Source organism: Rhea pennata, chromosome 1 (assembly GCF_028389875.1).
Source record: "Rhea pennata isolate bPtePen1 chromosome 1, bPtePen1.pri, whole genome shotgun sequence".
Lineage (NCBI taxonomy): Eukaryota > Metazoa > Chordata > Aves > Rheiformes > Rheidae > Rhea > Rhea pennata.
In genome coordinates this window covers 86496118-86512254 of record NC_084663.1, presented here as the reverse complement: position 1 = coordinate 86512254, position 16137 = coordinate 86496118, and the positions used below count along the sequence as shown (strand labels likewise).

At 46.7% G+C, this 16137-nt stretch overlaps 1 protein-coding gene across 1 annotated transcript; it reads right to left on the bottom strand.

Moving 5' to 3' along the window:
* Window positions 1-547: 547 nt before the first annotated feature.
* Window positions 548-15915, bottom strand: ACRBP (acrosin binding protein). Its single transcript, XM_062572359.1, has 10 exons — window positions 15891-15915; window positions 15318-15527; window positions 12282-12376; window positions 12009-12117; window positions 11139-11559; window positions 2147-2279; window positions 1736-1912; window positions 1461-1628; window positions 1296-1382; window positions 548-661 (listed from the first exon to the last, which is right to left on the bottom strand). Exons 1-10 carry the CDS (start codon window positions 15913-15915, stop codon window positions 548-550), a joined length of 1539 nt encoding a protein of 512 aa, XP_062428343.1.
* Between the last annotated feature and the right edge of the window lie 222 nt (window positions 15916-16137).

Below are 16137 nucleotides of genomic sequence, written 5' to 3'. Positions count from 1 at the left end.
CGTGAGAAACAACAGGGAACTGAGCAGAGGGAACTGAGGAACCACAACAGTTGTGAGAAGGGTCACTAAGGGATGAAATAGAGTGGCAGTGGAAGAGAAAAGGGAGTAAATTAATTTTGTGGATTGAATGAGCTCTTTATAAAACATGACTCAGCTTTAGGAATGCTACTGATTGGTATAGGCCTGGAAAAAGGTAAAGACAAAAGATGGCTGGGGACTTCAGACAAGGACATGAGGGCCTCTGGGCCTAAATCCATTTCCCCAGGGCAGATGCCTTCTCCAGTTCTCCGCAGTTCCTGTGGCTGGAGAAAATTTTTCTCAGAAGTTTTATCAGGCACCACAGGGAAATGCTGTTGAATGAAGCTTCCGTCTTGGCTGTGCTGCTGTTGGGGATGCAGAGAAGGTGTTCAGATAATGAGATTTGGTCATGTGGAGCTCACTGGACAGCCAAGAGTCTAGGAAGAGCTGTCCAGGTTCTCCATGTCACTGCAGCTCCAGAGAGCATGTTCTGGATCCCTGCACCTTCTGTGTGTCCCACTATCGCACCTTATTGCTCAGTGAGACTGAGGAACCACTGGTGCCACAGGAGCACCTCCTCCTTTCCTTCTTCCTCACTCAGCACCTGGTAAGTCTTGTTCCGGTGGCAGCCAAGGCGAGATACCTGAAAGGAAAACCTGAACTCCAGGAACTAGCACCAATGTCCATTCTTCCCCTTGGCAAAGGGAACTCTGGGATGAAGGGCATCATGCAGCAGCTCTGGAGGTGGGACAGCCCCTCCTCAGGTCACAGAAACAATGGGATGGAAGAGGCCATTAGAGGAGAGGGCCTCCTGGGAAGTGATAGGGAGGGGACAATAGCTGAACTGTGTGTTTCCTAAGATATAGGCTAGTCTTCTGTCCTGCTCTGGTATTTCTGATTTTCATTACCACCTGGAAGCATATAGCAAGTGGGGGAGACCCTCCACCATGAAAGGAGACACACTGATACAGTGATGGATGGGAGACTCCAAACAGCTCCCCATGACTCCTCTGTCTTGACATTAGCGACTGTCTCTGCTGCTATCTGTTGAAGTATCTGTGCAAATACTGTTTCAATGACATGCCACCAAGCCATCGAAGCTTGGGTCAATATTTGCCACCCCCACAAACACATTCACTTCAAGTCCTGTTGGAGGGAAAAGCATTGGGCCATTGAGTCCGGCAGGAACTCAAGGCTGGCAGTGGGAAGGGACCTGAATTTGGAGTGACTAGCCATGGAGAAGGGCTGGCTAAAGGATAGTGCATGCTGCTTCTCACCCTTTGGTTGTGGAGGCTGTGTTGCAGGCATTGGTGGCTCTTGAATGCACAGTAACTAGGGTGCTGAACTCCATCTGAGTCACAGATCTGGGGAGACAGCAATGAAAGCAGGAGAAGAAAAAGGAGAAGGAGAGACGGGAGGGTGCTTTAATGCATGGCACCCACCTGGCTCGGAGTGTCCACAGCTGGAAAGGAAGTGTATTCTGCCTGCAGCCAGAGGGCTACATGAGGATCATCGCAGCCGTGGATGCCCAAGTGGCCGCACCAGTACTCTGCATTCGACCCGCTGTAAACATTGAGGGCATAGTACTCTACGGGCTTCGTGGAGCTGTCCTGTAATGGGGTAGAACTGGGAGAGCTGTGCTTCTTCCTCCCTCTCCCCACCACTCCCTCCTGTCTCCCTCCTCACAGATGAGCCAGAGATACAGCACGCTCTGTACCTGGTTGCCTGCCTGATACTGGGCTGAGATCTGGGGGTTGATGTAGGCAGTAAAATTGCCTGTCCTGCAATGAACACGTCTCAGGTTGGTGATGTTCTGGCACTGCTCCCTCTTCAGCGAGCAGAAAGCGCAGTCAGGGCACAGGTCCATGTGGTGCCGCCCAAGGCTATCACACACCTGGAGAGGGGAGGGTGCAAAGGGAAGTTGAGGAGGAGTAAAGAGAGCTGAGCAGCTTCCATATCCCTGGCTTGGATCTTGTCTCCCTGTTAAACCCTCTTTACTTCTCCCAGAGAAGAAGTAAAGGTTCCTGAAAAGGCAGTGCCAATGAGCTCTAGCCACTGGAGCACTGTGATCAGCACTACAAGGAGCCCTACACACTGTGGGGTCAAAGATGGACATCAACATCTTTACCGACTCTCCAAGCCCAAGGGCTCTTTCTTCCATTTGTTTCCAGGCCTGGGTGACTACTGATGAGATACAGTTTCCTTCCAACATTGCACGGCAGAGGATCATCACTGCCTTGTTCTTCTCCAGAGCTAAAAGGCTAACAAGAGAAAAGGAAGAGAAAAGTCATGTCTTGGGGTCTCATTCTTGTGACATTCTCTCATCGCAAGCTGAAGAAATAGGCTCTAGTTAGAAATACAGAAAGGCAAACAACCCCAAAATAAAGCAAGAAACCATCCCAAAGAAACCTTGGACTCTTGGCTAAACTGCACTGAGGAGCAGGGATGTCCGCAGAGTGTACACGCCTGCATGGCGTGGAGGCTGCGCGGGGAAGGTGCATTTGGGAGCACGTGAGAGGGACTGGAGGAGGAGTGCAATTCATGGAATTTTCGCAGGGACCCTGCAGCAGCTGCTGCATTGTTTTGCCCATCTGACTGCACAGCAATAAGATGTTAAAGGTCTGCTGAGTGTCAACCAGGGGGCAGTCCAATTTGGGTATGGAGTATATAACTTACGAGGTTTCCTCTCCTGCTTGAGCCAATATATTTGATGGAAAAGGAAGAAATTTGTTAACAATGATGGCAAATTAACTGTTGATACAAAGTGATATGGGAAGCTAAAGGTATAAGCAGAAAACCTAGGGACAAAAGGGCAAGTAAAATAAGAATATTTTAGATCTCTCCAGAGCAGTAGAAATCAGACATGGTACAGAACTGATCTTAGACAGGGATGATGTGAATTATCAGTGACGCAGAAGAGGCAGAAATGCTTACTAAATACTTCTTTTCTGTGTCTGGAAACAAAACCAATGATAAATGAACAGATTTTGATCTATCAGAAAGTAGGACGAAGAGTAGAGCAGCAATTTCTTATGTTTAAATACTCTAAAAAAAAACATGCATGGAGTAACCTCTATCCAGGAGTTTTCCTAAGGCTATCTGAGACCTCTTGGATACCTTCAGATTGGCAGTTAACAGAACTGTTTTGATGATAGAGAAATTCCAGTGATTGGGAAGGAAAGAAGCTAACTTTATGTCCTTGATTATAGATGGAAATTAGGTCACAAAAGGAGGTTTTCTCAGCAATGAGCTGTGGTAAAGTCATGGGAACAGTGGTCCTAGACACAGTTATTGCTGTACCAAAGGACAGAATAGTCACAGCTCCATGGAAAGCAAGCATTGTCACTTATTCAAATTTTTCTTAGTGATCAAATGTTTGGGCAAGGAAAGTGATTTAGACAATATATGTTACCTGGATGTTTATAAGGAATTTGAATTAGGCTAGCATCATCTTCAGACTTAAAAACCAGCACAAGACTGAAATACACTCAGCACATATTTTCACATAGGCCAAATATTTGAATCTGTTTGAGCAGATTCAAATATATCTTACAATAACTGTTGGGAAATCATCTACAGTACTGGGGAAACCAAGCGATCTCTGCAGAAATCTCTTCTCAGACTCTTCTTGGCCATATTTCCCTCACAAAACTAGCAAAAAACTAAACTTACTCACTAAGGCGTTTCTGGCATGGTCTGCACGTACCATAGCAATAGGAGTGTAAGTAAGAGCAGTCACTAGCTTTACAGTGTGATCTAGTTCCTTCAGTGGCCTGGGCTCATTTGAGCGATGGGCATTTGAGCACAAGTCATAACATCTAAGAACCAACAATGCAGGATCACAGATATAGGTTGGCATATTGCACCTGCAGAAGCAGTGACTATAGAAAGGACTTAATGATGACAGTGATATGTACATAGGTTCATAGCCCAAGGTGATGAGTGAGTATCCAGATGTGACCTTTCAACACACAGCAGGAGAAGTTCAAATGTTTTTAGTTCTGATGTTCACTCTCTCTCTCTCTCTCTCTCTTTTTTTTTTTTTTTTTTTTTTTTTTTTAAGAGATGGAGAACATGGAGGGAGCTCATGAAGATGACATCACCTAAGTCCTGGAAAATTTTCACCTAGAGTGAGAAGCTAAAAAAGCTTTACTTAGTTGAGCAAAGGCGATATTAATTCACCATTCAGTCAATCTGTATTTTATCCAGGTGGGGATCAGCTAGCAGGCTCTGTTCTTCAGTAGATGAAAGACGACTTTTAGTGATTGGAATCTCATGTGAGACACATTCAGTCTAGAAATTTGATTCATGTTGCTAATACAGAGGCTATTTATCATATGACCTCTTCCTAAGATATCTCCATGCCCTGGAGACTTCAAAAAGCTATGCCAAATTTCACTTTGGAGAGGGGCTGTAAACCAACCACAGGGTACTGTTTTTTCTTCGGGAACCATCAGACACGGTTCTGTATCCTCTGCTGTGCAGAAAGGCCAGGGTAAGTGATCAGAACGACTGCCTGACCTGGAGGCCAAAAGAGATCAGCTTCTTTGCCACAACTTCTGACAGACAAACTGTGCACATGTAAGCCTCTGCCAGTACATCCTGTGTGAAGAAATAAAGCAGTGGTGTCCACAGACCACTTGAGAAGCATATCCTATATCTACAGAAACATGTGACCACTTGGTATTTGTGCTGGATTTGTGTGTGCACTTATATAGGGCAATGTGGATGGACCTTATGACTACTGCTAGGAAGAAGTTTTGTGCACACTTGTGAGCACTGGACACAAACACACACACACACACACACACACACACACACTGGGTACATGCTCAGGAGAACATTGCCTCATTTACTGTTCATATACATACCAGGGTACGAGGGTTTGTGTGAAATCAGTTACATGTACACAAATGCAAGGAGCTCAGCAGTTTGTACAAGGTCATGCTTTAATAGATCCCTGGGCCCTGCTGCACTGCGTGGATGAAGGAGCTAACAGCATGCACTCTGCAGTTTTACAAGGTCAGAAACAAGCCATCCTGTACCCAAAGAGTTCACCCAAATGAGCTTGCCAGGATCTCTGAAAACATCTCTCTCATTTAGATACTACAAGAGAATCTGGAAAGTCTCAGTCACAGAAAATACAATGAGTGTTTCCATGGTAGATATTTTTTAAAGATACTAGGGTTAAGCTTGTTTTATCACATTGCAGCAGATGCTGCTCTAGCCTGCGTCAGACAAGCTAAGATGTTCCTTAAACACACAGATCTTTATTGCATGGGACAGATTGCAAATGGCATTCTGAGAATGAAAACACACGAACAAGTTTCTGTGGTACCAATCTACTGCACATCCACATTCACTGGAAAACTGAAGACATTTCAGATCCTAGAAATCTAAAATTTGCAAGTCCATGCACCTCTTATTGCAATGCATCACACTATGACCAGTCTGGTCATAGGTTGATGGAGGGAAGATCGGGATTCAGAAAAGATAGAAGAACACAAACTGAGGATAGCAATGACACATAACAACTGTTTCAGGCAAAGCTGAGAAGGATTAAAATATAAGTCAATTAAAAAAAGGAAATAAAGCTCACGTATTCTGAGAGAGCAATTCCAGAACCTATATGATACCTCATGTCTGCTCTTCCATCCCATGACCCTGTATGATACATTTTTTCCTCTGTAAACATTCAGATAATTCAGGACACAAAAAAGAACTGGAAAATGTTTCAAATTTAAGCAAAATGTCCTTGTGGTTTGTGCTAGCCCACCTTGAAATCTTGTCTAAAGTTGTTTAATTCAAGCATCTTAACATTTTCCTGTGATACAACTCATAGGAAATGCTACTTGAGATTCACGAAAGAAAAGATTTTCTCTTTGTGTGGGGATTACCTAACACTGACAAATTCTCTCTTAAGCAGAGCAGCCCCAGAGAGAACCAGTGTTCAGTCCATTTCTGTTGATAAAACCTATAACGACTGGAATGAGCCCCTGCCAGCACTCAAAAGCTCAACTGCTTAGTCACATTCGGATCTTCACCTTCAAGAGCTGGTGAACTGGCTGGGTCATTTTGCTGAGACTCACAAATTTCAACTAATGACTTTGACATTATTCTCCTAGCTTATCTGAAATAATTTCCCGCCAAATATATTATCATTGGCTATTATTCCATTACTTGCTTGTAATTTCCGTGGTATATTTTGATTTAATCCCCTTGTCATCAAACCAGGGTGATCAAGCCAGTAAAGTGAGAAGCACATTCAGAATAATTAAAAATGATATTAATGATACAAATGTCTCCCGTGCTTTCATGAACAAGATTGAAAAAGAAGGAAACTCTCCTGTCTCCTGTATTTTTTTAAAAATAGCAAATAAATAGCAGCCTGCGGCTTAGAATGCATTGACTGCTACAAACTGGGTTGCTTTCTCTAGCACATTTACTGGTCCAACAAATGCAGCCTGAACAAGATGAAAATAGAGGATTTCAGGCAAAAAAAAAAAAAAAAAGCAGTAAAAGGGAATTCAGCTCTGTTCTTTTCTAAGAAAGAGTGCTTTCATAAGTAGTTCAGTGATAAAACACCCACCAAATGTCGATGACCTACTTGTTAAGAACAGATTCAAAGTCAGGCATGTGTAGAAGCCTTTGCTACATGACAAAGTTTAGATTTATAGATGTGACAGCCTCATATTCATAAGTACAGCCTCTTGACACTTTTCTGTTGACCATGTATGTAAAAACACATAAGCTGTACCCACAACATCCTCTCACCCATCCAGGAAACTGAATCTTTCCATCAGCCTCAGGTTACCAAGAAATTCTGTCGCTCTCTTTTTCACATCCATTTCCTCCTTTATCTCTGTTCTCTGTTGCTGCTGCAAGGTTCTTTGGCCTCACCCTTGCCAATGTATAAGTTGGTCTATCACCTTTAAGCAGATGAGATACATTTGCCTCATCTGCAATGAGAACTATTTCCTGGAAGCAACTGAGAAGTGGTAGGGGAACAATTCCTCTCCTGCATCAGCAGATCCAGGGCCAGGTCCTGGTCTCTTCTCTCCTTTGTGGTGACTGGCAAGCCCCCACCCTGTGGTGCTAGCTGCACTTGGAGGTTGTCACTGGTTCCTCTCCTGGTGATATCCACCTCCCCAACACTGCTCTTCGGTGTATTCAGGCACTCTCCCAGTGCTGCTGCCTTCAGAGACTCAGCTGCCAAAAGCAGGAGCATCTGGGGACAGCAGGAGATGGGACGATTAAGCAGGCTGCCCTCTTTGCCTTCCTTTCTCCCATACTTCATCCCAGCACACCTGTCCAGCAGTCCTCGTCCACCTTAGCAGTCCCTTCTTTCTAATTTCCGGGCAATTTTGATGCATACTGCTGCTGGCCTGGCTGTGAGGGTAAGGGGATGTGGCAGAGCAAAACTCAGCTGACACTAAGAAGGATCTGTACTCCAAGTTCAGTAATTCTTCAATAGTGCCAATGGAAACTTTTGGAGGAAAGCCCACCTTGCTTTAGGAACTCAAGACATGGCATGACACACATGCAGACTACTTTACTTTGCTGGTATCTCTGAAGAGGGCTGACTGGGAATAGCCACCTCTCCAGTAGTGTAGATTATAAGGATTTTTGCCATTAACTTTCACCTGCTGAACCTCCCATATAGCTAGCTATATGAGGTGGAGTAAGCATCTGAGGCAAGCAGAAAAGAAAATAAGGAGCAAACAGCAACTTTTCATCATTTTGTAACTTCTGATTTATGTGTGTCGCAGCAGGAAGCTAAACCACTACAGAAAAAAATTCATTGATAGCAAGTTCAAGAAGAAAAAGAGATCTTTTTTAGATAGCATACCCTGAGCAATACTACATGGTACGGTTATTATGTTGTGAAGCCAGAGCGTGTTAGTTGACATATCTTGTTACCCAGAATAATAAATATCTTTCAGCCTGTTCATAACAGAGAAGAATATTTAACAGCATGTATTAGGAATAGATCTTTTCAAATTAGCAAGTGCAGAAAAAGGCTCTTGTTCTTAGTGTGCCGGCTAAGGGTTGTCTGGGCATCTGACATTGCCTTTGAAATGTAAAGTGACAGGGACATCTCAGCAGCCTGCATGCTACCTGAACACCAAGAAGGCAGGCAGAGCGGTGCCTCAAACCCAGCAGATAATCTGATTCAGGAACCATTTGAAGAACAGGAATATAGTGTCTGTCCAAGAGCTTAGGGGAATGTAAACAATGGAAAACAGTATTTTAAAGCATTACAGTTTTGGGTAAAGTTTGACCTTATGTTGCCTGCCAATCCTGTCACAGGCACTGGACATCATGAAGATACAGCTAGGTCTTAATTAAACAGCATGTCCCAGTATTTAAGGCTTCTCAGTGCTGGCAGGGCAACCAACTTCCAGTCTGCTTGCCCCCTTATCCTGAATCTCCACTCCTCATGCTGGGAGATATCATGTCACCTCAGAAAGGATATGAGAGCTAGTACCTCTTCCACCCTTTTATCCAGGAGTTTGACAAACTCCCTCTTTCTCCTGCTAAGCCACATGGTTTTGTAATCTTTTTATCTCTGCCTCATTGAGACACCGGGAGCTCCCTGGTCTGAGATTCCCAAAAGCATGGGAGCACTTTAACTTTTTCTGGCCCTGTGGTGATAAGAAAACCTGCCTGGTCACAATTCTCCCTTCCAAATCCAGCCAAACCCAATGGCAATACGAAAACACTAAATGAACTCTGATCTGATTGAACTACCAATCCCCCCCCCCCCCCAAAAAAAAGTAAGTGCTAACAAGAGGTGATAATTCAAGGGGAGAGTTTTGTCAGTGCAATATTTTTAATGAGTGGTCTGGTGTTAGAAGCAAAGCCACTGGGGATGAAAAACATCAGCACCACAAAGACTGTCGGAGAGGTAAAACATGAGGAGGATGGGGCAGCTGCAGACAGGCACCGCGCTTGCTTGGGAAGCTCGTCCTGTTCAAACAGCGTGGTTTAGTTCAAACAGCATCTGGGTGCAAAGAACGCCAGCCATACCGGCAGCACAGGCTCTGTATCTGGGGCAGCGTGACGTTAAAAGCAGTTTCGGGGTCGCAGAGGACAAACAACTCAATGGTGTGAAGCCCTGGGAAAAAGGGCAGAGGCAATTCTTGGATGTGCAAACAGAGGAGCAGGGAAAGGCAGCTGATTTCCTTCTGCTAACAGAGCTGCTGAGACTGATCATGAGCTGGGGCCTACGGGCATGGAGCATGTGGATGTTTTAACAGGACGCTGAAAACTGCCATGGAAATGAGAGTTGAGTGGGCTTCATAGTGTGGGAGTCACAGAGCTCCGCTTACCTTATTGTAAGATTGACTTGTGGTATGTAGCTAACATGGAGAAAAGGAAATACTAGGTCCTAAATATCTCTTTAAACCCAGGACAGAAAAGCACAACGAGAACTAAAAAAAAAAAAAAAAAAAAGAAAATAAATGCGATAGAAGATATTTTGCCATAATGATTCACGGTTAGTGTAAATACCATGAAAGAGTACTGCAAATTCTTCATCTTATTATTTTCCTGTCAGTGTGTCTTTCTGAAGGACACAACTGGCTTCACAAGAGACCACAGGGCAGTTTCTGCAAGAAGGGAGGAAGAAGGAGGGCTTGAATTCCTGCTGGATGGAGGACTCCAGGAAAAATATGCAGCCCCAGGTCCAGTGCCTCTGGCACAACTGTGCACACCTGGAGTTAAACCAGATGCTGAATATGACGTGCACATTGACCATCCCACACAGTGCTGCATGTTTTACTGGAATGGGAATGTCCCAGAGCCTTTTGCCCTTTTCTTAGGTCCTGCTTTGAAGCCCCTTTGAGAGGAGATGGGATGCACTGAACAGTGAAACTGAGAAGTGCGGTCTGTTTTGCCTTTTTTTTTTAACTTGAGTTTAAGCTTTGATTATTATGATTGATGGGACCCTGACGTCAGGTTATAGCCACGGTCAGCTTTAGTGCCTTTGAGAAACTCTGTGATGGAATATGCAACCACAGCAGTCCCTCAATAATCCCTACATAACTAAATCAGAGCAAGGCTTAGTTTCAGAGGAAGGGAAAATTAACGTATTCTCAACGACGTGTAATTTTGCCTTAGTGTAAATATAATAGGAAACATCTGATAGGCAGTAAAGGCCTCCTACAGCATTAGCAAGGAGGAGGTTACAGTCTTGCAATAGAACGGTTATAGTCTTGCAGTAGAACAGTTATAGTTCTAACAATGTGATTCAATCTATTTTTATCTGCGGGAGTGTGATCCCTGGCTCAGCTGTAGTAGTATGCTACAGTATGTAGCAGTATTTTCATGGAAATCCCACATGCACAAAACCTGTGTGCTTACAGGAACGTCACCAGCCACAAACAGAGAAAAACTTAAATGATTTCTTCTTGAAATCCACACGTAGACAGCATTAATTTCACTCTTGGCAAGCAAAATAGTCTTTGCATCTCAGCCAAAGCAAGTCGTCCTCAGCCCCAAAGTCTGAAAGGATCAAAAAGCAAATCTGAGTGCAAATACGTGCTCCCTTTGTTGGTCATGTCTGTTTGGCCTCGCCAGCCCCAGCTGCCTGAACTCTGAGGCAGGCACATCCCCAACAGATAGCTGAGAAGAGGCCGAGATGCTCAACCAGCACCTAAAGCATCCCAGCGCCCTTCTCAGATGAGATTGTCTCAAGAAACATCAGCCTAATGTTGCACACAGACAGGTGAGGAGCGCAGAGAGCCATGTTTACTCCAGTGTCTCCACGGCTTGTGATTGCAAGGAAGGTATTTCTGCAAGTCACCCAGACTCCTGGCAGCCATGAGGTGGGAGGGGGATGAGTGCAGAGGGGACGGCACAAGCAGCGTGAGGACACGCTGTTGCACATGTGCGAGGAGTAAAGCCCTGCCTGAATGCATTTTACCTGCATTTTCATGTCCTAGCAATGCTGGGACACCCACTCCCTGCTCACTCAGTGTTGGGGCAGGGATGTCCGAGAGAGTTTCCCTGCGTACATACCTGCTCTAGTGTGGGACGGCTTGCCCCAGACAGCCTGCCTGTGCTCACTAGCTGTCCAGGGTCCATCAACCAGGCGGGGAGCTAGGCCTTTCCCTCACCTGCCGCCGGAGGCCGTTTCCTGTACCCTCTCCTCAGCGCCGCTGGATGCACTGCCCTGCTCCGCCTTGATGCCGGAGGCCTGTGAAGGGGCCTCTGTGCTCAGCGACGTCTCCAGCGAGAAGATCAAGCTGTTCAGCTGCTGGATGCTGTGCTGCAGGCGGTAGTCCCAGACTCTGCCAGCCTGGGCACGGGCTCTCAGCTTGGGAGGCAAGTTTGCAGGGGCAGCTGGGACTGGCGGGCTTCGTGGAGGCACAGGGAGCAGCCCCCCATTCCAGGGGACAACCTGGGCCACTGCCATGGCAGAAGGGAGGTGCTTAGCCACTGGTTTCTGACTCGACAGCGCGTAGGAGTACTTCAGGAGAGTGTCCACGTTGGAGTGCAGATGGGCGTCAATGTGCAAAAGCGAAGGCTGCCCCAGAGCTGGGGAGAGAGCAAGACAGGAGGACTGAAAGACTGCAGCTCCAGCTGCACTCACTGCACTCCAGTTGTGTGGAGGGCACATTTCTGAAATCAGCCAGAAAGTTGCCTCCCCCGTTAATTTATTTGCAACCACTCTGTGTTAGCAGCTGCTCACATGTGTGCACATGTTCTTCCTACTGCTACGTGCACCCGTACACACCGGGGACTAGAAAGGTTTTTGCCATGCCTGCAGGCCCCTGCTCCTGTCTCAATTACGGGACCATTCTGCAGACCAAGACGACAGAAGTGACTGGACAATGCGCTGGCCCACTCCCAGCTGCACGTCAACTGCTCTCGCATGCGGGCCACGGACCCAAACCTCGCACCAACTTTTTCTGCAGGGAAGAAAAGTACTTGGACGTGAAAGGCACACAAGCAGAGACATCCAGAGGAGCCCAGTGTAGCCATACCTGATTTTGCAGGGAGGCTTCCATCCTTCGCCCGAGAGCCCACAGCATGAGATCGCTCTGCCTGGACAAGATGGTCTTTTGGAGGAGACAAACTTGGACATAGGGTTCGCTGAACAGAGGAGAGAGAGGGAGAAACTCGAGACCCACGTATTATCTTCCTTGCCTTTTTACCCCAGCCATGGATCCTTTCTCCCATTGGAACCATCTGAAACTTGATTCCTTCCTTCCCCTGAGAGAGACACCCCCCTCCCCCAGCCTAAACCTCATCCTCACCTTCATGTAGAATTTGCGGTTGGAGCAGCGGTACTGGGCAAACTGGCAGAAGGTCTGAAACCACAGTGCCTCTGGAAAATCAGAGCAGACAGGCCCTAGAGACAGGTGAGAGAGCAGTCAGGTTGGGGCAGGTGACCACTTTAAGCATATACCCCCTTGGGGGTAACAAGACACAAGTGCCTGTTGGGTGCTTAGTTTCAGCTTTGTGGTTGATTTGAACAGAAAGTCAAAGTGGGCTGCCCCCGAGTGCTGATCTGAGCTTCATGCTATTAAAACAGAGCTTAGATGCCACAGGCCGTGGGTAACCACACAGGGTCTCGCTTCACCCTTCTGCCCTTTGCCAGCTGCTATCTTCCATTTTAGAGGCCTAAAACTTTTGTTTCCATAACCTAGTAAGGACCCTGTTCTTAGTCTTAGAAAGGAAAAACAAACAAGCAAACAAAAAAGCAAAAAGACAGGCAAGTAGTTATGTGATGGGTTAGAAAAATGACCAGATCAAGACTGGAAACACCAGATGAGATAACCTTGCATCTAGGAGCTTTCTCTGGTCTTGTCAAAGGAAAACACTTCGGACTCCAGTCATGCTGAGGATGAAGGAAAGTTTGTTGCAGTGCCATGCTGCTGGCAAAGACTGCCTAAATGTACTTGAGTAAGAATACTGAGCAGCACTGCTGGCCCTACTAGTTGAGAAGTTGCAAGTCCTCCTGCAGCAATCACAGGATAGCTGAGGTCCTGCAGCAGAGCCAAAAATCCTGGAAGATTTCCAGAGAGGAGTAATTTTGTGCTCCCTCTGCTCCGTGCTTGGACAAGCCAAGAGCTACAAACATGAAAATCACCAAAATTCAGGGAAGACAGACATCTCACACCAAAGAAAGGCAGACACAGCCTAAACAAGGAGTAAGACAGCAGTCTGCAGAGTGAGCAAGCTGTAATGCACGGTATGCAGAAAATGCTTAGCATTCACTGCCCTCTGGGATGACTTCTTGGTAAGCTGTCCTCTGCCACACAATAAACAGGAGGCTATATACCCATCTAACGAATCCCTCATCTCTTGTGTTAAGCATAAGGCTTCACTAGCAAAATTGGAGTTTCAGTATCTACCAGATTTCTGGCTTAGAAAAAGGCCAACTTGTAATGAGCAAATCTGAAGCTCCCTCAGTCCTTTAGTGACAGCCTGTAAAATTTCTCCAGGACGCAGGGAACACGGACTCTGCCAGTGCACACAAACTGGGGACTGCATAGTTGTATTCCACCACACAGACACTGCTTGCGATGGGCAACCAACCAAGCAGGGGAGAAAGCCCAAGCATCGCCTATACTCCAACATACCCCTGGCCCTCCTCAGCCAGGCCAGGCTTTGAATATTGTAGGTTTCTTCTGTCCTGGCACAGAATGTCCTTCTGATGATACAGAAACTTCCCAGTTTAGAGGAGAAAAAGAACATTTTAATTCCAGTGCCTTGCAAATGAAGAAAAACTTTACACAGATAAGGTTTCCCATGGACTCTCTTTACTGGTCTACTTACCTGCTCTTTATGTACACCACAGATCAGCTCTCCCACAGCCTATCAACTGCTGGTGGCAGAGCAGGACTAGCAGCTTGCCTCCTTTAGCGTTGATCCTTACTTCCTTTTTTCTCTAAGATCTTCTCCAATAAGGAAATACTCTATACTCCCCAGATGCTTCTGCTCTCAGCAGCTGAGCGTCTGAAGGCAGCAGCAGTGGGAGAGTGCCTGAATGCGCAAAAGAGCAGCAAGGAGCTCCAAAGGGGAGCTGGACATCGCCAGAAAGGGAACCAGGGACAGCCCCCAAGTGCAGCTAGCACCACGGAATTGTGGATTGCCGGTCACCGCAAAGGAGACAAGAGACCTGGACCTGTCCTTGGATCTGCTGATGCAGGAGAGGAACCGTTCCCCTGCCACAGCTGCAGAAACAAGCAAGAAATAGTGGCCCTCGAGTTCCAGTCCAAATAAGCACAGATAGTTGGCTGATCATGCAGCTCCTTGACGTTCATAGCTAAATATAAAGACATATTTTTATGAGAAATTTGCTCCTATTTTTTTCTCTGTAGAAAAATACAACAGAAGTAGTCCCAAGTTTTTCAGCTGTGCAGATATAATTATTCCATTTAAATTCTTGGATGCATGGGTGCAGGGAAAGTGTGACTGAAGAGATTTAAAAGGGGCTGTTGCCATGGTGATTTCTGAACTGGAATGTTTCTTGGCCACAGAATACACTGAGAAAAGCAACTTATCAGCTCAGGGTTTATTAAAGGCCTATGAGAGCCTGTAAACCAAACTTCTTTTCTAAATCCCAGATCTATCCGAAAAGACTCAGTCAGTCCATAACATGAACTGTTGGGAAGAGCAGGCCAGAGAGCTTCTCAAAACTGTGGCCAGTTTCTCCCCCTGCTCCCTTCCACACACAGTTCAACAGAGATATGGAGAAAGTGAAGAAGTAAGTATGGGGCCACTAAGGCGGCTAGGGCTTTCAGTGGGTAACCCAGGCTGAGGGAGCTGAGCTTGGTTGGTCAGGTATAGATGAAGCTGAGAGGTGATTTAATAGTAGCTTACAACTACGCAAAGGGAAGCTACAAAAACAACAGAATCTAGCTCCTCTTTGTAGTGCCAGGCAGCATAAGAGGAAAAAGCCAAAAATTCCAATTTGGGATGTTCAGACTGGACACTACAACAAACTTTTTCACTAGGAAGGTGGTGTAGCACTGAAACAGGTACCCAGAGAGGCATTGGAGTCTTCATCCTTGGAGATTTCAAAAACTGACCTGGACAAAGTCAGGGTGACCTTATTTAGTGTCGAGATTGTCCTGCTCCAATCCCGAGGTTGGACTACAGACATCTAAGAGCCTGACCCACCACCATTTCTGCAGTTCTGTGACATTTCCATAGCTGGTGACAGGACAGAGAAAGCCTGTGCCATTCCAGCTCAGGAAATTGCTGTCTTGCACTCTGAAGGTGAGGTGATCTCAGTGGAGCACTGACAGCATGTGGAGTGCCCTTGCACATTTGCACTGCCCTACCTTCAGGGATCTGGCCATGGTTCTCCTGCAGGTCCTGTTGCAGGACTTCAGGACTGAGGCAGCCATGGGCGTGTCGTAGCTCACAGGCAACATGTGCCTTCCAGGAGGGCCTCAGGTTGGAGAAGAAGACCTGGTACTCACTGTCGGACAGAGGGCTGCCTGGAAAAGGGACTGGTGGAGCAGCAGATGGCAGCAGCCAGATCAGCACCCCTGAGAAGAAAAAGCAGGACGTGCTTAACCATCCAGGAGAAGTGATAAGTGGCACTAAAAGAGCAGCTTTCATTTTCTCCCAGCCTCTGGCTTCAAGTTTAGCAAACTCTGCAGGATTTGCTCTGCCATCCCCAGCCCCACATCCTGTCTAGGAGCCTCCAGTGCTCTGGAGGAGAGCAAAGGCAACTGTTGGTCCCAGGGTTGGTGTTGCAAGGGGATGGGACAGGAGGGGGCATGGGTTGAGTAACCTGGTGCAGGGACTTCAAGGCTCCCTTTTCTCCAGGTGTGACATGTCAGCGCCTGGCCTCAAGGTTCTGAACTGAGGTTTTGCATGGAGACAGCAGCAACCTGGGGAGCACTCACCCATCAGGGAGGGGAGTCTCAGCATCTCCGTCCTTCACGCCAGTGCTGCCATCCTGCTGAGCCCTCTGCTTGGGCAGCCAGCACGATGGTGGCAGTGGCCCTGGTGGCGCCAGCAGTGGCGGAATGAGAGTGCAGCGACCTCACACTTGGCTGTGGCAAGGGCACAGAGAGAATGTGAGGCAGACTGGGCAACGGGCGGCAAGCAGGAGGAACAGAAACAACTCTGGGAACGACAGCTCTGCTCCCG